The 24,126-nt window shown below is 44.5% G+C and overlaps 2 protein-coding genes across 10 annotated transcripts in view; one reads left to right on the forward strand and one right to left on the reverse strand.

Moving 5' to 3' along the window:
* The window catches only part of LOC121705065 (RNA binding protein fox-1 homolog 2-like), a 39,050-nt gene extending 21,368 nt beyond the window's left edge, over positions 1-17,682 (forward strand). For 5 of the 9 annotated variants that reach the window (XM_042085791.1, XM_042085788.1, XM_042085789.1 and 2 more), the window contains exons 6-12: positions 7,800-7,887; positions 8,583-8,645; positions 8,885-9,041; positions 10,262-10,304; positions 12,733-12,818; positions 13,692-13,767; positions 14,058-17,682. In XM_042085791.1, the coding sequence (XP_041941725.1) occupies positions 7,800-7,887; positions 8,583-8,645; positions 8,885-9,041; positions 10,262-10,304; positions 12,733-12,818; positions 13,692-13,767; positions 14,058-14,141 (597 nt within the window). In that variant the 3' untranslated portion in view covers positions 14,142-17,682. Of the gene's footprint in view, positions 1-7,799; positions 7,888-8,582; positions 8,646-8,884; positions 9,042-10,261; positions 10,305-10,758; positions 10,802-12,732; positions 12,819-13,691; positions 13,768-14,057 lie in introns of all 9 variants that reach the window. The other 4 variants (XR_006030711.1, XM_042085794.1, XM_042085793.1 and 1 more) reach the window with 4 other exon arrangements.
* A 2,124-nt stretch (positions 17,683-19,806) lies between these two features.
* On the reverse strand, positions 19,807-24,126 carry LOC121705909 (G-protein coupled receptor family C group 5 member D). The gene is made up of 4 exons (XM_042087235.1): positions 23,758-24,126; positions 20,996-22,413; positions 20,642-20,697; positions 19,807-20,463 (listed from the first exon to the last, which is right to left on the reverse strand). Exons 2-4 carry the CDS (start codon positions 22,320-22,322, stop codon positions 20,368-20,370), a joined length of 1,479 nt encoding a protein of 492 aa, XP_041943169.1. The 5' UTR covers positions 22,323-22,413; positions 23,758-24,126; the 3' UTR covers positions 19,807-20,367.

Consider the following 24,126-nt stretch of genomic DNA (forward strand, 5'->3'; position numbering starts at 1 on the left):
TCTTATTTCCTGCTTTTATGTCCTTTAACACTGTTCAGTCAATCAGCAAGTGGAATGGATACTGACGAAGCATGAGTTAGAGGCCAACAGAACCTGGCTGTAGTTGAATGGCATTCTCATAGGACTGGCATTACAATCCGGCAACCTGTACTGCCCTAAAGGGTTCTGTCATTTGTGTCTCTGTAGCCTCCTGTCTTTAATTTCAGATGTTTGATTTCTTTGACTTTTTTTTTTTTTTTTTGCATGGTTGTACCACTTGGAGGCCCCTCCTCCATTCCATACTAACTCTGTAGCCCTGCCGCATGTGAGACTTCAGTAGCTCTAGCACTGTACATGTGCTGTGTATCTGTATTGCATGGGTAGGAACGTCAGGGCTTTGTGGTCAGTTGTGCATGGGTTACGAATGGACTCTTGGGAAGGTCCATGTCTTTTCGAGAGGTTAAGTTGTCTGTCGTTTTTAATTTAGCCGTGTTGTGGTTCTGCTATTTCAGAGTTTTGTGAATCATGCCCCATCACGTTATAAAAAGGTTTATGGTCCATTTAATATTTGCATGGTTCAAGTGAGCCTAATTGTTGAAAGCCATTTGTTTCAGTTGATGGTCATACTCTACATTTTGTAGAGGTTTTACTGTGTAGTTCCCCAAGTCACATCTTTCACAAACTCTGAAAATAGAGATATTTTCCATTCTTAACAACGTTGTCATTCTTTGACAGCCATGAATTAGTACTGCTGGTGCTGGGAGTGATATTTATGATTTATTAATGGCCCCATAAATAGTGCCTTGTTGCACACAGATTTGATCCCAAAAGCACATATTTCTTAAAGCTTTGCTGTCCTTTTGCATGGAGTTAGAGTTCTGTCACTGATAATGCATGCGATTGTGGCGCTCCGGTGCAAGCAGTGTTAAGTAGTGTGGCTAGTGTTTCGAAAATGCATGTGTTACTTTTATGTCCTATATACATTATGAGTAGAAGAAAATGAAGTAAGGATATATTGATATATTTATATGTACATAAAGAGAATATTCATACATTTAGATATTTTAGTAAAAATGTAATTCTAGACAACTATTTCTTGTTGTAATTATGAATTATTTGTTGATTTTAAATTGCTTGCAGTTAGTTTTTACAAAACTATTGTGACCTTGATTAGATTATGCAGTTGTTTTGCAAATGTAACTGGTCCAATGCTTACAAATAATCTTTATTGATATTATTCGCTGTTCTCTTCACTTTTGACATAGGTGAAAAATTTGCATGTCGATGATCATTTATCTAGATGAGTTGTATTGTGCCCTTGTAATCTTCCAGACAAACAGCGAATGCATGGGGACATTTATGTTGTTAATGTTGGTGTGTGTGTGTGTGTGCGCGTGTGCGTGTGTGTGTGTGTGTGTATGCATAGAATAGAGATACTCCATAGTATGTGACCTATTCTGTTACATCTAAGCTGACTCCTTAATGTCTGGGAGCCAAAAAACTCTGCGTTGTGAAGAGGTCAGTTTCCTGTGCGCCTCAAATGTGTTCATGTAAGTGGTCAACTTCGTTAGTCCTCTTGATCCTCCTCCTCCTCCTTGTGACCCCGCCCCCCCTCACTGTATGTGTTTGATGCGTTTGCAGCCAGTTTGCATCATATACTTTCAGGCCTTTAGGTGTTTGGTGTGTGGGTGCATGTTCCTCTGTCACCCAAGGGGTATTCCACTGTAAAAACCTGTGCCACCCTGTTCCCCTTCCTCCCTGCCCTCGTCCGCCACCACAAACACAACAAACTCCCAAAATCCATAGTTCTGAATGTCCACCTCCATGCCCCAATCTGTCACTGCCTAGGTGCAACGCTCTGTGGAATACCCTGTATAAACTCTATATGACATGCGTAAAGCTATGAGTCCAGAAGTGTCATCAACACCCTCCCACCCCCCACCCTCCCAACCATCATATTCCATAGCAACTCCCCTTCATCATCCCACAGTCTCGAGTCTGGTGTGTGTTCCTGCGTGCGTTGTTATTGTTGTTCTTGTTGTTGTTTATTGTTGACGTTTGTCATTTGAAGGCATGCACGCTCTACGTGGTGGGAAGTGATGGCTCCATGGCGCAGAGTTTTAGCCAGGACAGGGGCGGGGGTGAGCTGGATGAGGCTGAGCCGGCAGGCATTGTCTGACAGGCTGGCCGGGGGGGGGCTCAGCATGTGCCCCAGTGGTGTCTTCCTTTGTTTTGAGATGTTTACTTTGGGGTGGTTGGCGGGAGGAGGAGGGGAGACTCTGGCAAGGAACACCCCTAGTGTAGACCTCTCACTGCATGGCTGTCTCTCCAGTCCTGTTGTTTATTTATTTCTACAAAGAGCTGCGGTGTTCTGCGACACTGACCTCCTCGTTCTTGTATGTCTCTGGTTTTGTGCATGGCTGATCAGTGTGGCAGAGGTTTGAGAACCATTCTGCCTGTGTTCCAAGGTAGGTCCAGCAGCCTTTATTTCTAATGCATTTAACCATAGACGTCATTCACGCTGATCACAAAAGGACACTATTTTGGTCCAGATTTGGTTATTAGACCTCAGTGAAAAATGTAGTAAAATAAAATGATGGGCCGTGGAATGATGAAAGGCTGTGAAATGAAGGCTGCATGTTCCTATTACCTTATGGGCACAGTTTCTCACTTCCTGGGCTGTTGGTACTAATCTGGGCTTAGCTTTAGAATTGGCTTTGTCTTTGGTCAGAGTGTTGTCAAAAAGCCAGTTTGCATGCCCAATGGTGAGGGGGTTGAATTATGTGGTTGGCTTTGGTGGATGTGGACGTGGGAAGGTGTGTGTGTGTGTGTGTGTAGGTGTGTGTGTGTGTGCGCGTGTTCCTGTGTGTTGACTGTCTGTGTACTGTTCCTTTCCATTTTCTCTCTCTCTCTCTCTCTCTCTCTCTCTCTCTCTCTCTCTCTCTCTCTCTCTCTCTCTCTCTCTCTCTCTCTCTCTCTCTCTCTCTCTCTCTCTCTCTCTCTCTCTCTCTGTTTCTCCCTCCCCATTCTCTTTTGTCTTGTTTTCTCTTTCTGTCTCTCTACTCTGGCACTCGTCCCTTCTTCCCTCCTCAGTCGAGTGTTTCATCTCTCTTCCTCTCCCCATGTGTCCTGTCTGGTGGATGGGTATCTCTGGTTGACCCCCACCCCCTCACCATGACTGTTTCTGTGTGTGTTTTTTTGCTGTCCTGTTATTTAATCAGATTTTTTTTTTTTGTTTCACTAGAAAAAAAGGTCTGTTAGTAGTCCATTAGTTATTAATTGTTTTAAATGACCAAATTGATAATGAAAGAAAAAAGACACTCCAATGAATTCCCATTTATGTCTCATAATTTGCCATTAAGAAACCAATCAACCAGCCATCACCGATCAGTACTATTTTTTTATGCTTAAAATCTCCTGCCATGCTGGTTAAAGCCTCCCACAGTAAGAGGCCAGCAAGGGTCTCATTGAGTTTGTGTGATGAGAGGGAGGTCTGCTTATAGTCATAAGGCACCTGTATAGCTGCTAATTCAGTTAGCTACTGTTTGAGCTGTACGAGTGGCCATCTCAATGTAGGGTCAGCATCTCTCTCTGCCTGTCTATATATATATCTATATATCACTCCTCTCCATCTATATTTATCTCCTCTCCCGCTTCTCCTGTATGTCTGAGTCTCCTCCCTTTTCTGTGTCATTCTACTATCTGTTGTGAAAAGGAGGACCTTTTTAACATGTATTCAGACTTTAAGCCTCATTTTATTTTATTTTGGGGGGTGGTTTTGATTTTCCTTTGTCGACTGTTTGTTGGTTTATTTGTTTATTATATTTTTCTGTTTCCCTGATGACTTCTATGTGTGTTGTTGTCAGTCTCCACGGTAACCACTCGCGTGTCCTCACGCTGTTTCTTCGGCAACGGTAAGTTGTGTACATATGACATCATCACTGACTGACCCCTCCCCACCCTCCTAAAATAAGATGAAACGCTTTAACAGATTAAAATTGTAATATACATAAGTAAACCGTTAATTTTGTAATTCACTAATTTGCTCTCATTTGGATTAATCTAAAGGAAGTGATTATTGTACTCACAAAAATAAAAAAAAAATAAAAAACAAACAAATATTTGTAATCGTTCGATCACTGAATGCCAAATCCTTTGTCATTTTTGAGAGAGCGTACAGCGAATGTGCAGCATTTGCTGGCTGTTATACAGTACTTACAGATCAATAATTAACAATCTAACGATGGACAGCATGATATGTTTGTTTGTGTGTATGCTAGCCTCAACGTCCTAGTCTTTTTCCTCATAGAGAAGTCGGCTCAGGGTGGGGAGATGGGTTGGGAGTAGTGGCAGCAGCAGCCGCCTCAGCTGTAATGTGAGATGGAGACAGGAACATGCACTAGTTTAACTGAGGGCATCAGTGTGGTGCTAATGGTTACTGCACCCCTCCATTCACCTCTCCACCCACCGTTCACGACCTCCTCCCTCCCTCCACCCACTCTCTCTCTTATTTATTTCCTCTTGCAGAATGTCTGTAATCACTCAATCCTCCCCAAAAATTACATAGCTGAGCTGACCCAAAGCCATTCAATTAATTCCTCATTGTCTTCATTTAATTTCATCCTCCCCTCACTCAATTAATTGTTACTATAAATTGAGAAAATTACTAAAGAATGTATAAAGAAAGAATATATATTTTTGTAAACAAAAAAAATTGCATTTATGAATGCAAGCTAACAAATTGAGAGGGGAAATTGGTGGTGGGGGACTTTTTTGGTTGTTTTGTGACTCATGCAGGATGAGTGGAATGGGATTAACTGAGGCCCCTCCACCCACCTCCCATGATATCTAGTCTATTCTGTATGTGGGTTTTGGTGCAATAGAGAGCCGACCTCATGGCTGGCTTCCCACTGGTCCAGAGAGAGACCTGACCCAGGCCCAAAACACAAGAGTCTTCAGAGAGGAAAGGGGAGGAAAGAAAATGTTCCTTTATCGGAGGTTCAGAGATTCATTTAAAATCCCTTTATCTGAGGTTGAGATTAATTTAAGAGTCCTTTATCTGAGGTTAATTTAATCTAGTCGGCAGTATATTTTGCTCTGTTAAGACTGCACAGCTATAACATACGAGAGCTAGCTAATCAGTAGAAACGGAAAAACTTTCCTGTTTTTCAAAACAATTTTAGATGTCGACATTAGTGGTCACAACACCACCAACAAAATACAGTGTTTTTTTTTAAGTAGATTTGATTTCCCAGACTTCCCATTGGATTTTGGAATTCTTGTGACTGGTTGGACTGTTTTTTGGGGGGGATTTCCCCCCCCCCTATCTTCTCTTTGATATTTCCTTTGGTCTATCTCGATCTCTCTTTATTTCTTTTCTAGTGTGTGTGTAGTGTGTTTCTGGTTTCAGTTTCAGTTTGTGACACAGAGCAGTATTGCCTGGCAGTGTTTTTAGCATATATCATATATAGTTTGGTTGCTGTTGTTTCTCTTTCTCTTGTTTTGGAAATGAAGATTGCTCTCTTTTCTTCCTCCATGCTCTGGTACCCTGTCTCTCTGTTCCCCACATGTAGTGAAATCTGTAGGCGAATGGTCACTGATTCTTTGAATGATGCACCATGGTATAATTTTTTATTTTATTTCATTTTATTTAGTTTTTGAAAAATAAAAAACTTTTTTTTTTGTTTTCTTTGATTTTTGGTGTTGCTTCTAGAGAAGGTGTTCCTGTTTCTGTCTCATCCAATCATCATCTTTTGTGTTCTCCTTCCTGTTCTTTCTGTGGACTGGCTCTGAATCCTCCTGTTTCTGTCCTCCTCCCTCCCCCCACCCGCATCCCTCTCTCTCTGCCTTTGACATCACTCTTCTCGGTCTGTCACTGTCTGTTTCCTGTCTTCCTTACGATCACACCTCCTGTCTCTGTCTCTTTCTGTCTGTATGTGTTGATATGGGAGTGCTGCGATTGTTTTGATTGGTCTCTATGCTGCATCCAAAGCTTGCTGATTGGCTGAGTATTTATTTATTTTTTTCTTTCATATCCTCTTTTTTTGTTGGTCCTGTACTGGCACTGTTGGTCATGTGATGCGCCCATATTTGGCTGTGTGTAATTTTATGTTATTAAACTTGTTAATTTTGTTGAAACAAATGTTTTTGCACCCCTCTTTCTCTCCCCTCTACTGTATTCAATGGTTTATTTGTTAACATGACAGAGCCTAACAGGATGGTGTGTTTTTTTTTTTTGCTTTTCTTTGCTTCCCTGATCTGTATGGGTAGGCAGTCTCACTGCTGGGAGAAGGTCGGGTGGGAGAGCAGAACTTGTTCATTTCCCTTAAACTGTCCACAGACTTTTATTTTATTTTTCCTCCCTTATTTAAACCCCCCACCCCCAACAGACACACACACACACTCTTTTTTTGCTCTTGTCTGATCTTCTGATTTGCATGTCCTCTCCCTCAGAGCTATCGACCCAATCACATTAAAACCAGCCCCAGACCCCTGGCACCCACCCACACACACACCACACACACACACACACACACACACACTCCTAGCCAAGTCTCAGCTGAGACGGGCCGCTTCTTATAAAGGGTAGCAGAGAGCCACAGGAAGCCGGCCATTAAGCGGCTGAGACTGGCCTGTGGAGACACGGCAACATGCAAACGAGGATAGCTAGGGGATATAAAAAGGACATGGGGATTGATCGCGTCCATTAGGCCCAATTTATTTAAACTCCTCTTTTTATGCTTTACAGCCCCTTCACCCCCTCCTCTATCCTCTCCAACGCACTCAGCAGGACGATGGCATCAGCTAATTGAATCATGCGGGGCTAACCTTGTCATAAGCAATCTTATTGGCGAGGTGGGGTGGTGTGTGTGTATGGCGGGGGTTGGAGCTCATTTAGCTTCTCATGCAAGTGCGATGACGTCTGCGAAGCTCTGGCTGACGTTACCCCAGGGAGTTGTGTGGCACAGCCGTAATGAATGCCATCCCTCTAAAGTAGCAGCTGATATGGAGGCCCACTCTCAGATTTAAATGAGCATTCTGTTTGATTATCAAGCTTGTGCAATGACAAATAGCCATGTCAACCCAGGCATGCATGATGCCTTCTCTTCCAGTTTAGATTGGCTTGCTCTTACGCCTGCTTTGCCTCAATGTTAATATCAAAGCCCCCCCCCCCTCTATTTCTCTCACACATTTCCCCCTCCCCCTGTCCAACCCCTTTGTCTGCAAGGCACACACAGTGGCATGAAGAGTAGTCATCTTGGATATATTAATCATCAATCCTTTCAAGTGGCCATCTCTGTTCAAGTTGCATGACTAAGATGCCCCACTAACGGTCCACACACACACACACACACACACACACACACAACTCCATGGTCAGGGAGAGCAGTGTGTCGTCCCTATGCAGCTCTGAGGGCTGGACTATAGAGGAATGCAGTGGTAGTGGATGGGCTGCATCTAAACACCCACTGGCGCGATCTGATGGATCGAGCCTGACAAAAGAATGAATAAGAGCAGTTTTTAGTGCTCCCCCCCACTCGCTGTGCTTAATCTCCCTGACTCCCGTGTCCAGCAGCAGGTTATCCATCTCTGGGCTTCACTCTCAGTGGCTCTGCAGGGTGGGCTTGGAGCCCAGAGACCAGCAGCACACACTACCGCACCATCCCCCATTTTGAAACGGCAGAGATCTAAGAATGACTTTTCTGGCGTATATATATTATGGTCTGATTGTTGCCTGTTGTTTTTTTTTTTTGTCCCCCGTGGTCTTGGCCTAGCACCCTTGGTGTTCTCACTCTCTTCTCTCCCATTTCTCCACACAGGTTAACAATGCCACAGCCAGGGTGATGACCAACAAAAAGGTTGTCACCCCTTACCCCAACGGAGAGGCACTCGCAACGCTGCCCTATGGTAACCACCCAAGCCAATGGCAACTCCACCACCCCAAACACTCTCACTCACACTTACATTCATTTAACCCCTTTCTGTCTGCACGCACTTCAGTTACCAAAGATATTTGTGAATAGGACTTTTGTTGTGCTTGGACATAAGACATTGTGAGTAGTACTTATTGCTCCATCAACATGTCCACATGTAACAATGTAGTTGCACTGTACCTTGATTGTTCCCTTCTTTTGTAAGTTGCTTTGGATGAAAGCATTAGCTAAATGACTAGATGCAAGTGTAAAGACTACACGGTGCCATTTGTACACATTGCAACCTTTTGAAGACCACACTAGCACTCTCACTGCTTCCACCATGCATCTTGACACAAGTGATGCCGCACTCCTCCCAGCTTAGTTCTCAAAGCCCTAATTTGCCTCGCTAGAGACGGGCCCCTTGCAAGCTACAGTATGACACCAGCAGCCTAATACCACACAGCGCCCTGCCATCATCAGCACCACCCACACAACACGCACATATACTGCCCTCCGAGTAGCGCGCCCCCGCTGCCTGTGCCTGGATACCTCCAAGCCCAGCGTGTTCTTTTCTGGTGTGACATGAACATGGTGCAGGCTGACTGACGCTGAGGTTGGGGGACTGGCGTGAAGGTCACAAGTGCTGGCGTGAAGGTCACGTGTGCCTGTTTTGTTTCTCTTCTCTAGCTGCTGGCTGGAAGCTGAGCCCCATGGTGGCAGGGGGGATCTACGGACCAGAGCTCTATGCAGGTACCTATCATCCCTGATGCTGCTTCTTTTCTTTTTAATGACTATGATGGTGGTGATGAAAATAAAGATTATTATTATTATAATAATAATAATAATAATAATAATAATAATAATAATAATAATAAAGTGTGCGTCTGATCTCTGGATGCTCCAGTTTTGGTTGTGATGTCCTAATTGTCCGCATCCCCACTGTTGTTCTTGTCCTGTTATTTACCCTGACTCTTTGTCCCCCCCCACTGGCTCCATCTCGATGCCTGGTTTCCCATACTCCTCAGCAGCTGCGGCCGCCACCACGGCCGCAGCGTTCCGGGGAGCTCACCTGAGGGGACGTGGTCGACCGGTCTATAGTGCCGTCCGTGCCGCTGTCCCCCAGCCAGCCATCCCCGCCTACCCTGGGTAAGCCCCTGCACCACCCACAACACCGGTCAGTCATTTATATGCGCGCGGCGAGGTGCTTTGCGGTCTGTATAATAACTGAAACTTCTGCTAGTCTACACGGCTGATTCTGTCTTAGTTTAAAGTTCTTACTTTGTGCAGCAGGCGCTTTAACCTTTAAGACTTGGATAAATTGTTCATCATTGGCTCGTTCACCATGTATAGACACACACACACACACACACACACACACACACACACACACACACACACACACACACACACACACACTGTTAACTGTACTGAGTGTACCAGCCTTAAGGCAACCTTAAAACACTCCCATTGAACTCTGTAATAGTCCATAAAAGTGCTCAGGTGTGGGCATTAGCATGCAGACACAACTGGAGCGCTTGAACACAAGCAGGTGGCCACCTAAGCCGGGCCGAGAGCGAGTGCTCCAGCTACGCACCATTAGCTCTAATGGAGATCAGGACGTGTGTTTTTGTTGTGCGCATTATTGTTGCTGTGTGTGAGGTTGGCACTGGGTTGCTGTGGTGTTAATACTGAATGGAAACGGAAATGGTGACCGCAATAATGCGTCTTCCATACCTGTGTGCCGCTGCGGGAGAGCGGGGAACAAAAAGCCCTCTGTGTGTGTCAGACGGCCCTCCTGCTGTAGTAATGCCCATTCAGTGCTCTCCATCTCTCTCTCTCCCTCTCCCTCTCTCTCTCTCTCTCTCTCTCTCAACTTCTCAAAGTATATCTCTCTCTTCAGCAACTTCCCAAAATCTCGTTCTCTGTTTCTCTCTGTCTCCCTCCATCAAGTTCTCAATCTTTCTTTCTTTCTTTTGGAGTGCTAAGTCTGATATGCTACGGAGGGCATGTTGCACCCAGAGCAGCGTAACAGCCCACAGGGATGGAATCCGTATTAGTGCCGCATGCTGCATGCGTGTGAAATAACTTGTCTATCTCTCTCTCTCTGGTGCGTTCACACTCCCCACCCCTTCACACCCCCTCCTTGTCACTGTCGTCTACTCCTTCCCCGCCTCTCGCTGTGTGACCCCCTACCCCACCCCCCCTCTCTCCTCTTCTCCCATGTCTGTGCATCTCTCCTACTCCTCCCTTTCTTCCATCCCCTCTTCCTCCGATGGTTCCTGGACACGGCTTTCACTCCTCCACCCACACCCACCCCTCTTGTCTCCTCATCCACCTCCTGCTGCTGTCCTGCCGTCTCTTCTTAGTGTGGTGTATCAGGATGGGTTTTATGGAGCTGCTGACTTATACGTAAGTAACCTGTCCCTCCTCCACCCCCCCCTCCCCACCCCTCACTTCTACATCCATTGCCTTTTCTTTTGGCTCGTTCTTTCTCTTTTTCTCTGCGTCCCTGCATGGGTGTGTGTTGGTGCTTGCAGAGTGCTGCCCAAATCTGAAGGGGGAAAAAACAAAACAAAAAACAACAACAACTGCACACAGACACGCAATGAAAATCACAAAATTGTGTTGCATGTTAAATGTTTCCACACACTAAAACCATGCCACCAAAAGGGCAAAGCCTTCTCAAATACCTTGAGTCTTGCCTGGCCGTTGCAGCACATTGTGTAATGCTCAGATACGGGCCGCTCTGTATCCATACGTGTGTGTGTGTGTGTGTATGTGTGTGTATATGAGTTGGTCAGGATGTGTGAATGTGTGTGTCAAGGTTGACACCAGCTGTCTTTTGTTGTTGTTCTCTCTATAGAATAGTGTTTCAGGACTCAGTCATTAGTAGCAGATTGCCTCAGGTAGGGTCAAAACAAACCCAAGTGTGCATTTCTCTCCTCTTAGCTGATCTTTGCTGTGAAATTTGTTTTTTTAGTCTTTGTTTTTCTTTGTTCTCTGTTTGCTCTTGCCTTTTAACAAACTCACTTGAATCTCCTCACTCTGATCAGGGGGAAGGGCTGTACTAATCAGCATTTACCTTCACGTTTGTGTTTGGCATGCAGTGTTAAGGGCACCTTTAATATAGTAGAACTGATCTTGAACGATGTATCTTATAACTTGTTGGTGTTCAGTAATACACTGTTGAGGTAAAGGCTCTGATGTCCAGTCTCAAATAGAGTTAGTTACTTGCTATTTTATACATGGGCCAAGTCTTTAGCAACCTACATTCACTTACTACGCTCCATCTAGTTCTTGTTCACTCCCTTATCTGCCACGATGGCCTTGTCTGTTACTGGAGGGGCCTAGAGGCTTGTCTCCCTAATGTCTAATGCACTCTCCTTTAAGCCTCCATTTCAAATATTACACCTCAATTCTATGTTAAGTAAATAGCAATAAGGAGTAGAAAAAACTAAAGCTGGACTTTTAAATGAATAACATTTCATACAAACCTTTTTAAAGCAACGATGAGGTTAACCCCGGGTGTCCTCATACCTCTAGTTATCCAGTCATATGCTTTGAAAGATGCAGCCAGAGAAGGACAATAGTGGACCCATCCCCCAGCCTCTCCTCACTCTGTATGCAATCCTCTTACAGCATGCCAATCAATACATGCATGCACTTAAAACACCCTGCTCTGATGATCAGCCTCTTTCTCTCACTCTCCCTCTCCCACTCTCTTCCATCTTTGTTTCTGTATCTCTCCACCAATCTGGCCTTCATTTCCCATATCTGCTGTTGTTACCGAAACCCTTTACTGACTCGTTCAGTCCACTTTACATGCACACTAGTGTCTTTCTTTTTCTCCTCTTCATGGTTAGAACTGAATGATGGGAGATGTAGTTTATCAGGGCACTAAATGAAACTGGGTGCTGGGGTCAGCGATGCATTTAAAAAGGGGATGCATGCAGTGTATTTAATCAAGGCAGTTTTTTGTATGTGTGTGTATGTGCGCGTGTGTGTGTGTGTGTGTGCGCGCGCGCGTGTGAGCCTCTGTGTGTGAACGCTTGTCACCTTCCTCTGTTCTTTACACCTCACTCTATATAATGTATATCTGTACTATAGTCTGTCCTATTGTGGGTTTATACCCTTGTTTTGTCTCTGAGGTCAAACCATGTCCAGGCCGTTAAACACATTATTCCCTACAAAAAGAACAGGTTTGGAAAAGTCTGCTTAGATTAATGACTGCAATTTAGTAGTATACTTAGTTAGAAATCGGGGACAGCTACCTAATCCATTCATACTATGGACAAACCATCATTTTTCATTAAGATGTAATGCTGTACACTATATATATATATATATATATATATATATATATATATATATATATATATATATATATATATAAAATTAGATCCTATTTGCCTGTGAATTTTGTCATCTTAACGATGCATACTAGCTTAATTTTTCAAGCAGATCTATTCCCCTCTAAAATGGACTGCTTCAGACAGCTAAACACTTTCATACTTTAACATATTGCCTCTTTTTGGTCATTTTTATGTGACGTGGATTGGCCTCAAAAATATTTGTCTCATTTCCTTCTCTCTCTCTCTCTCTTTCTTTCTTGCTTTCTCTCTCTCTTTCTTTCTTTCTTTCTTTCTTTCTTTCTTTCTTTCTCCTTTCTTTCTTTCTTTCTTTCTCTCTTTCTTTCTTTCTTCCTTTCTCTCTCTCTCTCCTCTTGCTCTTCACTCTTTCTCTCTCTTGCTCCCTCTCTCTCCCTCTCCCCTCCTCTCTGTAATCCCCTTAGTCATGCTGTCTCTGACCTCCCTCTTTCTCCGCGTCTCTCCAACAGGGAGGCTATGCAGCCTATCGCTACGCTCAGCCTGCTGCTGTAACCGGGGCAACTGCTGCTGCGGCTGCAGCTGCCTACAGTGACAGGTGAGGTTCAGGTGGTGACGCTGCGTGACAACTGACTCAGAAACACTTCTTTTTTCTTGTGTCTAGACGAGTTGGAATCACTTCTGTTGACCAAGGGTCAGGTCTTTAGCTGTGGAACACAAAGAACTAGTTCTAGATAAGGCACTGTAATCTCTGAACCAGCGACAGAACTGCCTCGGTGGCTGCTTTGGGTATGATGCCCCATTTGATTAGTGCCTAATCTCAAACCAGTTCTTTGCATTTCGACAGCCAAAGAAATGTCTCTTGGCCATGGAAACTGGTTCAAGAGTGGCACCAGCACTTTACTTTTGTTGAGACCAACCATCCTAAAAATGCTGTCTTGCCATTTTTTCAGCTGTTTAGCAAACTACTAATTTCTCACTTCAATGACGACTGGCTAGCTAGAGGTGAAACATTTCTAGATATTTCTGCTATTGTTGTGCTTAGTAAGCAGAGACGTATACATACATACGGTACATAGTTGCGCAATGTTGCATTCTAGCCCGTGAAAAGTAAACTGGTTAATAGAAAATTAGAAAGTTGAATCAAACCAGCGCTATTACCATTCCAGAAGTACCGTCTAGTTGACATTTGTGGAAAGGGGATATAAGGCCAGCCCGCTGGTCCAGAGAAGATTAATGACCCCTAGAGATGCACATTAAACAGCAACCACTTAAAATCAGCCAATCAGAGTGGATGTTCAAGCTGACATCTCAAGAATATCTGAAGCACAGGCTGCTTTTTCTTTCTATTAAAGCATTACTGCCTGTGTGTGCTTTCATGAGTATTTGGGTGCAGTTTATATTTGGGTGGGATATTTACCTCCGTTCATGCTGTTGACAGACGATTGTGTTTGTTTTTTTTTCTCCATAGTTATGGTCGGGTATATACCACAGACCCCTACCACGCCTTGGCCCCCGCTGCTGCTGCCTATGGAGTCGGTGCCATGGTAAGACTCTACACCTCACCACACTTCAGCCCAAACAAATCACACCCAGAGGGCCGGCTGCTGTCGTCCTCCCTGGGCTTAGCTGACCATTAAATTAATGTCCCAGTGCACGTCTAGATTTCAGATCCAGATAGGTAGACACTAGCTACTGTATTTCAGTGGTAATCACAGAACAGCTCTTTGTACTTTTCATGTTTGACCTTCATGTTTATACAGCACTGCTACTACTGAGTGTCTTTCATGTTTTTTCATTTCTTTTTTTTGTGTCTTTCTCTCCCTGGTTTTTTCAGTCTCTTGCTCACGCGTCCTCTCTGTCTGCTGTCACACAGGCTAGTTTATACCGGGGTGGATACAGCAGGTTTGCGCCATACTAAGAAGATTGCCCCCCCCCACCCCACCCCACCCCACCCTTCTCCCCCTGGATTTCCCTCCACCCTTCCGTTTTCCAGAGCCCCCTTTTTCTTTTCTCTTTCTCTCGCTTCCCTCCTGTGTTGGGCTCCCAAAGGTCCGCAGCCGCTAAAAAGACATGTACAGAAGCCTCACAACACAACCACAGTTTGTCTGTCCACCCCGCAACACAACAGGAGACAACCAGGACCAGTGAGGGACAGTGGCCGCAACATTTGCAATGACTGTGGAACACCAACGGACACAAAGACAGACAGACAGACAGACAGAGGGAGGACTGAGAAATCACTGCTTGATTATTGTTAGGTTTTTTTTTTTACACTACAGCTTTGCAATCACTATTTTTATTTTGTCAAAACAGTCTGTGGTTACGCCCTCTATTATCATTTTTACAGGAGAACCTTTGTATTACAGCTGACACTAGTATTATGTTTAGTGAGTCATTGTGAACCTTGTCTTTATATTCTGTTCAGTACCCACACACAGAGTGTCAGCTCCACATACTATTTGGCTTTCAAGCGTGTACTATCAACTCACTATTTGTGATAAATGTTAAATACTATAAGGGAGCGCATCTCCCTCAACTACATTTAAAAGGGCACAGCCGTTTTTTAAAGAGGAGCGTTGTCGAGGATCAGCTCTCACAACAGAAATGAGAGCAGTGGGACATTTATAGCAAAAACGGCATCTTTACATAAACGTCATGGGCGAAACCAAATTACCCATCATTTCACAATCAACTCAAAAGCGGAGGAGAAAAAGAACTTTTAAGAATGACAAGGAAAGGAAAACAAAACCTCTTGTTTTTGTTCTGCATTACCTCATGTGTTTCCTTTGGTTCTGGAAAATGTTAATGATGATAATAATGATGGTGGTGGTGGTGATGATTTATAATCATGTAAGTGATGCTAAAGAACAGCAATTCAACTACTCAGCAACATTTATTGTTATTATTATCAATATTTTCTAGTTTTGATTTATTTCAGGTCTGCTAGTATTATAACTATTATAAAGTTGTCATTTCTGTGATTTATAGTCCTGCAAGCATTTCAGTCTGTATCATGTATCCATATTATCTCATCTATCTATAACGTCTGCAATATTTGCCGGAGGAGGACTCGTGGAGCAAACAAAAAAAAAAAAAAAAAAAAGATGTAAAAGGAGAGGGCATGTAAGAGAGACGGTTTATTCTTCAGAAGCAAACTGACCAGTTCTGAGACTCATGTGAGACTACTAGACTACACAGCATTCCATAAGCGCCACCCTTTCACGTCTGGAGTCACTGGCCATCCAGAGTCCATTCAGTGTAGAGCCCATCCCAGTGAGTAGGAGCCGGACTGGTTCACGGACGAGAACGGAATTCTCAGGGCTTGGGAACAGGCGACACACCAGCGGAGCACGGCGGGAACACTTTGTGTGCCACCACAATTTTAAGCCAGTGGTGCTCTTCTGCCGACGAAAATTAGATTTTTTTTTTTATTATTATTATTATTATTCCACCCATCAGCTTTTACAAACTGCACCCCTTTTTGCTGAAGACTGGGACCGTGAGAATCATGTTCCTATGTTTCCTTTCTGGTGTGTTGGTCGGTTTGGGAATGCTGTAGTCCAGTCCAGTACGTACCAGAGCTACTGCCTCACCGCTCCCGAAAGCAGGATGGGACAAACCTGTATAAACGTTGTCTCGCTCCTGTTCTGTATATCTCCATATACTCAGACTATGTTATTATTGTTGCTACTATTATTGTTATTATATTATTGCTATTGATTCTTCTTTTTTTGGTTCCAAAGATTCTCTAAAAGCACATTTTTTTTTTTGTTGACTGTATACACGTATGATTATCCTTTTAATGGTTGATGTTGCAGTTATTTTAGCTTTTTTTAAGAGAAAAAAAAATGTCTTGCATGTCTATTAAAATGACATTGTTGCATCAGAGTGCTTCAGAAGCACCTTGTCTTGGAGGGAGACACCCAACAGCTTCAGAGAGAGAGAGAGCCGGAGGCTGAGACAGGGTGGTAATTTATTTAGACAGTTTTTAATCATTCGTAGCAACCACTCCCTCAAGGCCTGACCCCCTCCCCCCCCCCCCCCCCCCCCCCCCCCACACACACACACTACAGAACAAGTGTTAAAATGTTAAAGAAACAGACGAGGTCGTCCTTTTTGAGAAGCAAAATACCTCGCGGAGTCATTATGCGAAGTGAGGGTTGGCGAATTAGGAGGTGGTGTGCTGCAGTCTCGAGGGAAGGTGCAAGATCGATAGCAGCAGTTTTAATGTAAGATCTCCCCTCAGACACACAGAAGACCATATCGAAAAGGCCAGTGTGACGGGCCAAAGGAGCGTGATACCAGCGTGACATTTTTAAAGACCCCAACCTCGTAAATGTCACTGAGGCCGAGAGAGGGGAGGGAGAGCGAGAAGGGGGTAGACAGTCAGAGGAACGTGCAAAGCCGTACTCTTATGATTATAATCCAAGCTGTGGCTACAGCTGAGTACCCCATAGAGTTGGACAATTTTGCTCTAGCCATGATGAGCCCGTTGTGGGGATGTAGTGGGCTGAGGGAACAGTCCGCTCAGGAGGAGGAGGACTGGAGATGTATGTCTATAGGCAGCTGGAGCTGAGGGGTTATGCTATGTTATTTGAACCCACTCAGACTCTATAGTGTTAAACAGCACCAGTGGGATTCGAGAGGGAGGTGGACCGAATTGGTGAACATTTCACACGTTCTCCTTTGTTTGGCCTGTGCAAGAGGAGGAGCAGAAAAAAAGGTCTACAAATTTCAAAATGATAAACACTTGTTCAAGCCAAACCTGTATATTATTTGGCAACCGGATGGGGGGGGGGGGGGGGTGTCCTTTTTTTACTAGTAATTGTCAATGCTGTCTCAGCTGTGTTACTCTGTCCTCTTGTGTTGTCATGGAATTCTCAGAATCCTTTTTTTTTTTTTTTTTTTAAGTGTAGTGGAATGCTTGGTCTGGGATGTTCATTTTTACTCCAAAGAGCCCCTGTGAGCCTGTGTCTGTCCAGTTCTGCTCTGTAGGCACATGGCACCAAATTGCTGAGAGCGAGGGTCAAAGGGTCAGATTTTCAATGCTGTGATGCCCCCCCCCCCCCCCCCTACTCCAAACCACCCCTCTAGCAGACTCTTGTCACCATTCTCCCCCCTGAACCCAGATCCCCCTGAAGTAGAATCTGGAGAAACCCATCAGCCTCTGGGGCTGATGATGACATCATCTCAGCCAGAACCAGTGCTCTGACGCCTGCGCAGCACTGCTGTGGATGCACAGGAAATGACCCGTGGGGTTTCAACTTTGACCTTGCCCCATCCCTGCTTGCCTCCCTCCCTTAGCTTCCCCACCCTTCCCATGGTCCCTTTCAGTTTACGGTTAAAACAAGTGACTTGTGTATTTTTGTTTTTGTTTTTCAAGATTTACACCACGTTCATGCCTGCCTTTTTCTGTTATTGTTTTTGAATGTACATATAAACAGTTTGTTTGGTTTTTATAATGGTGTCATGTCCTCTTATTCACTCTAAATATTTTGCAGTATGATTTTAAACAACAAAAAAGCACAAAAAAAAAATATATATATATATATATATATATATATATATATATATATATAGCTAGCCTACATTCCTCATTACAGAATAGCATGCTATTACATACTGCATTGTTTAATCGTCTTGAGGTACTCCGCTGATGATTAACAGATCTGGGTTCCTGGAAGATTATTACATAAAATGATCAGTATTAGTGTAAACCGAACAGTTTCTCCGTGTTCATAATTCTAGGAAAGAACTTGTAAGATGAATAGGCCTCCAAAACAAACACCTTCACCCGAATGTGTTTCTGACAGATGGCCTGTCCAGTTTTCAGCCCTTTGCAGAAACCTCTATCTATTCTAAACTGTTAAAGCTCATGTCCTATATCAGATCATTTTCATATGGTTCTACATTTTCTTCAAGAGGGTTCAATTGATGAATGTAATTTGTAATAATGGTCTTTAATTAGTTGAATTCTGTTGGAACCAAACTGCATGGCTGACTTTCCAAAAGCCACAAGGTTAACTGCCTCTCTGGTGTGGTGTCCTATCATATTGAAATTGAAGTGGAGCTTAATTGAAGAAGTCAAATTCAGGGCGGTTTAATGATGGAGACTAATTAAAAATGATGGATTTTGAGCATGCAAGTATGAAGATGGTGGGAGGCAAATATCCGAATGGATAGCAGCGAGGCCAAGAGGAACACCTGGCCTTTATAGAACATGAAGTGTCAGCGGAGAAGTATTCCATTTGCAGGTCAACTGTGAGAAACCGATAGGTCAAGGCATTATTGCCCCGGATGATTCATAGGCCTACATGAATAGGCCACAATGCTTGCCAATTTGTATGACTAGTGCCCCCCACAGTTCAGTTCTTAGGCATGTCTGGGACTGCATGCGATAAAACACACAAGATATTTACAAAGGACACATATTTCTGAGTCACGTCTTTTGGGCAAATTTCTTAGAACACTTAGTCAGAAACCTTTGAAGTCAGTATGAATAATGACACTGCCTGGCCTACTCCATGTCACGCATGGTCATGTTTAATGTGAAATATGAGCTTAATTTCTCAATCTCAATACTATGAAGGAATGACATCCAGAATCCACTTGCAGGAGTGCTCTACGGATAATACGTGCTGTCAACTTTACTTCAGCGATTTTGGACACCCCCTACGAATAATCACTATAGCCTATAGCAGTGGTTTTTAAAGTGGGGGCCGCGAGGGGGTGCCAGGGTGGCCGCAGCAGGTTGGAAGGAAAAATAAAAGCAAAATATACCTACTATGAGGGTTGTTCTACAATACCATTATAATAATTTGTTGCATATCTGGACATTATATTTTCCATGATAATGACAGGGAATAATAGTAGTGATAGCTCTCATATAGCAGAAAGCGTGTGCAATTTTTACACACGGTATGCTCCATTGCGAAGTGATTGTGGCTAAAATAATTATTAGGATTAGCTTAATGTATTTTTAAATTTGCCGTAGTATTGTCGATGGGTATAATAACACATCAAGGGGGTCCTTGTCGTGGAAAAGTTTGGGAACCCCTGGCCTAGGCTACAATAACATTTGTATAGCCTAGTATTTCTATGGTAGTGTAGGCATATAGCCTAGTAGTTCTATGGTAGTGTATAGCCTAATACTCCTATGATGTTCTGTAATAGGCTACCTCTAATACCCTTACTCTCTATAGTGTAGGCCTACAGCACAGTAGGCTATGTCCCAGAATACTAGCCTATTGATTCCTATAGCCTAATAATATTGTCTGATTAAATTTCCTTTAACATAATCCCTTAGACACAGGAGACATGTTTAGAGTGTTTCTTCGATGCGGTAAATTATTCGAATTCTTACAACAATACGTCGTATGTTCTCTTGCCCTTAATGTACTATGTTCATGCGCTGGACGCAATGTTGTAGGCTAATGGTTTTAACAGAGCTTACAGTATATGGTTCTATGTACACTTACCACAGTGCCACCTCGTGGGCTAATTTCAGAACACAAGCCGTATTTAGCCTTCCACAGCCACAATGCCATTGACGTTACAAAGACTCACTCACATATGGCCTAGAGGCGGTTTTATAAGATACCCTTTTAATTTCGAACAAAGTGCAAACTGTACAAAATAATAATCAACAGAAATCAAGTCTATACAAACAGATCTGGTCACGAACATGTCATGGTTTTCCTGGGGAAAGACTCCTGTATTCCATTAAACAGAAAAGTATAGCCTAGACCTACAGACATCTGCTACATAAACGTGTAATTAAACAGAACTACATCATCCTCAGAGTTCGTGTTCAGTCCGAGCGAATCTTTGGAGAAAGTGTCCATAGGCTATTTATTTGAGTTTTCAAGGCTATCAGGGTGTCAATACGTTAGGTTGCTGCTGAGCAGGTGTCGCTGTCGGTCCGTCCTGTCTGTTCGGTATGTAGGCTATTTAGGCTACACAGAGAAATGTGTGTAAGAAAATCAGAAGTGTATGATGAGTCATAAAATCCTTCCTGTAATGAAGTGATGAACTTGATGGTAGACTGATAGTGCAGAAGTCGCAGTCTGACTGAATGACTGACTGACTCTATTTGTGTAGGATAGGACTAATGTATGCATGTCAATTAGACGTAAGCATGTCAATTAAGACTGCCTGGGTCCATAGTATTCATCGTAGGGTTCATTTATGTTTGTGGTCTGAGGCCTAGGAATGGAATAGTCTTTATCTGGGTCAATTTCCTGGAAGTAAGAGCAGAAAGGTCAGCTGCTGTGATGGTTTGCTTTATATAATCGTAACAAAATGTTGCATAAACGGGCTATTGATTTTGCTACTGAGCTCACTATTGAATTTCTTTTTCACATCTTTTTAAACATTGCTCAGTAGGTTGTCTGAATGAATTTATCAAAGTGCACTTACTGTCATGGAAAATCCTGATTCATATGGAGATCTCAACACTGGTTCACTTCTCTTACCTGAAAAGGCACCAGTAATGTGCAAGGTCAAACCACAGTCAAACAGAAATGAGTTATAAATTATAGAATGGTTTGCTAGCTTCACCCTTTCCATTTTGATTTAGTAATCAAATACAACTTGTGTTATTGCTTGACCATTTGCAACATAAGCTTGAGTTCATAACTTTTTAAGCCTAATGCTCCTCTCTTATAAGTTTAGATTTTCCGCATCATTCCATGCCACACCATTCCATCTACCTTGTCTTTGTACTGTATGTCTATCTCCATCATTCTTTATTTTTCTTTATGTGCCCCTCACCTCTCCTGTCATCAGCGTCGTTCTCAAAACTTCCGTTGTCCCTCCCGCCCTTCGGGCTCGCCAGGCTGCCAATCCCGGGCGAGGGGCTGGTCCAGCTGGTGAAGTCCAGCGGGCTGCCTTTGGTCCGGGCCTCGCCGCGGCACAGGTAGACCAGCTGGCAGAGCCCGTGGCCGAGCAGCAGCACCCAGCCACTGGACACCAGCGCCACACTCAGCACCGGGTCGTCCCAGCTTGGCCGCCGGTTCATCTCGGGGTTGCCGCGAGTCAGCAAGGCAATCCACACCACCCAGATGGCCACGGCCAGGAGCACGGTGAGGAGCAGCAGTACTGCCTGCATGTGACCGGCGCGGCTCCAGGTGGTCGTGTGCCGGTAGCTGTAGCCGTAGGTGCGGCGTGTGCGCCACACCAGTCGGCCGGCGACCACGATCGCCGCCGCCAGCAGACACAGAACGTAGATGACCAGCATGGCGAAGTCGTCCTGCTCGTAGCTGCACGGCAGATCGTGGCGCACCAACACCATCAGCAGCCACTCAGCAGCGATGATCACTTGGACGGTGGTCAGCGCCAGGACAACCACGGGCTCGGCCCAGCCGCGCGCCACCCCGAAGCCCAGCAGCGCCAGGCCGCGTGCCAGCAGTGCCGAGAAGCACAGCGCCGACAGCACGCCGAACAGGAAGAGGCGCGTCGGGCATGTCTGTGGCGTCAGGCGCACCACGAAGGCAAAGGTCAGTATGAAGAGCCCTGCCGTGCCCAGCAGGAAAAGCAGCAGGGAGACCACGCTGCCACCCGAACCCCCGCAGCGAGAGCTCTGCCGCCGGCAGCACCCTCCTCCACCACAGCAGCAGCAGCGCCACAGACTCCAGAGCAGCAGTCCCAGCAGCAGGCCGGCGCTCAGCACAAAGCCCAGCGAGGCCAGGCTCTCCACCACGATGCCCCATGCCGCCTGCATGTCGCACAGGTATGAGTAGATGGGGTCCAGGCCCGGCCCGCAGCCCGGTGCCGGGGCCGTCAGCGCAGGGGTTGTTGGGGCCAGGGTGCTGCCTGAGCCCAGGTTGGAGTTAGAGGGGGAGGTGGACGAGGTCTGCAGTGGAGGGGCTGTTAAGGTGACGGCTCTGGTTGGGGTGGTTGGGCCAGGGAGGGTGGTTGTGAAGGTGGCAGTGATGGTTGGGGTTGGAGAACTTAGGGGGGTGGTGCTTACCACATCAGTAGTGTTGGAGGCTACGGTGGAGGTTTGGCATGGTGCGAACGGTAGGGAAGTGAGAAACAGCAGGAGGAGAAATGGGAGGTGTGGGGATATGGCACCCATTGTCTGAACCAGTAAAGTCATGTTGTTGGCTTTTACGTAGTGCTGGCTCTTTTTTCCAGACTTTTCTCTTGTGCTGTTTATGGTTCCGCTGTGGGAGCTGGGTATAAGTTACCTAAAAAGGAGACAATATAGATAAAAGAAGACCTGAGTGATCTATCCCCTCACAGTTATCTATGAAAGAAGACCTAAATGATTTATCTCCCCACACAGTGATCCATTAAAGTAGACCTTAATGATCTATCCCCACTCACAGTGATCTATGAAAATAGACCTGAGTGATCTATCCCCACACAAACCTGTAGTAAATGCTAAAGCTGCATTAAGTCAAATGGTGGTATGAATCAGTTTGATTCATTTCATATTCATCTGAATGTATGTTAATGTAGTGACATGAATCTCCTTTTTATATCAGTCGCTATATCACAAGGGAAGTTTTATCGGCAGGAAGTGGACTTTTAAAAGAGCACAAAAATACCTGTAAATTAAAAGGACTAGAGGAAAAAAAACGTAGTTCATTAAACTAGAGGCTGACTGGAAGAATGAGATGATGTGGAGCAAACAAGTCAAAACATGGTGGTTGTAGAGCAGCCAAGTCAGGTCAGGGCAGAGGAGGGAGAAGTGAAAGACCTTGACATCAGATCACTCTCCACAGTGGAGAGGAAGAGCAGAGAGATGATCAAAACCAAAACCAACTGAAACAAGGAAGGAGAGTGGCAGAGAGAGTTGATTGGGGGAAGCTTTTTGAAACAACAGAGATTGTGCGGACGTGAGAGAGCGTCCAGAGATATACAGTCCTGATAGAGGCCCGGTCACTTCCTGCAGCTCATAAAAGAGCCCTTGTTGGAGTGTCACTGATTCAAAGATGACATTTACTGAGCTTATCGCCATAGGGGGGTAAAAAGCGGCCCTCCATCTTTGCCTGCCACTGGACTAGATTAAGCTGCACAGCCAGATAGATAGAGAGCCCCAGCCCTTTCGAAAGTCACACTGACTCACACGGCTAAACACCTTATCTCAACATTTACCCACTTCAGATTGTTTTAGATTATTTAAGATGGGGCTGCTTGGGCCATTGTGGATGCATAGATGGGCTTTGGCTGACATGAAGTAGGCCTTAGGAGATAAAATTATGATCTGTCAGATATGTCATAGGAACTCATAGGATGGTCCAACAAACTGTTGAGATGAAACCAAATTAAAAAATCAACTACCTCTTTAAAATGTGAGAAAGAAAGAGAAATGTAAGAAAATTATAGCAAAAGATAGCAAGAGGTCAAATAAGAAAAGCATAGAAAGTGACAAACTACTTGCATGTTGGTTCTTGGTCCATTGTCCATTTCGGCTATTTAAAAACATCTCAAAACATTCTAACCTTGAAACAGTGCATAATATAAAAATCTAAAATAATTTTCCTACATGGTTTGTTCTGAACAGAAGTCAGAGTGTTTGTACATACCTAAAATCCAGTGTTTATTAGCGTCATTAAATCCAGTTGGGAAGATTTAGGTTGTTGTTCGTGTTGAGTGTACAAGGGCGATTATCTTCATAGCAGTAGTTGTTCCATAGTGTCTTTCATGAGTCCATGTCTGTTGGTTTCGGGAGAAGCTTTTCTCACAGCTCAGGGTGAGGTGGTGAACGACAGGAAGCGAGGGAGTAGAGGAACAAGGGAGAGAAGAGAGACAGAGGGGTGTGGGGGAAGGAGTGCATGGGGTGTCAAAAGAAGTGGATTGTTTTCACTCTTACAGAATTTACATTGACAGCATGCTAGGTGGAAGGGGAGTAGCCCATGCACACCTGCACAGCACACACACTCTTTCTCTCTCTA

The sequence above is a fragment of the Alosa sapidissima genome, chromosome 3, assembly GCF_018492685.1.
Source record: "Alosa sapidissima isolate fAloSap1 chromosome 3, fAloSap1.pri, whole genome shotgun sequence".
In the NCBI taxonomy this organism is placed as follows: domain Eukaryota; kingdom Metazoa; phylum Chordata; class Actinopteri; order Clupeiformes; family Clupeidae; genus Alosa; species Alosa sapidissima.

Bases quoted from the DNA above. Each gene is read 5' to 3' on its own strand.
- LOC121705909 (XM_042087235.1), bottom strand. From the start codon at position 22,322: ATGACTTTACTGGTTCAGACAATGGGTGCCATATCCCCACACCTCCCA. The intron at 20,698-20,995 runs GTGAGGGGCACA...GTGCCTTTTCAG, and splicing joins CGACGCTGATGACAGGAGAG to GTAAGAGAAGTGAACCAGTG. The intron at 20,464-20,641 runs GTAAGTGCACTT...TCTTACTTCCAG, and splicing joins AATCAGGATTTTCCATGACA to GAAATTGACCCAGATAAAGA.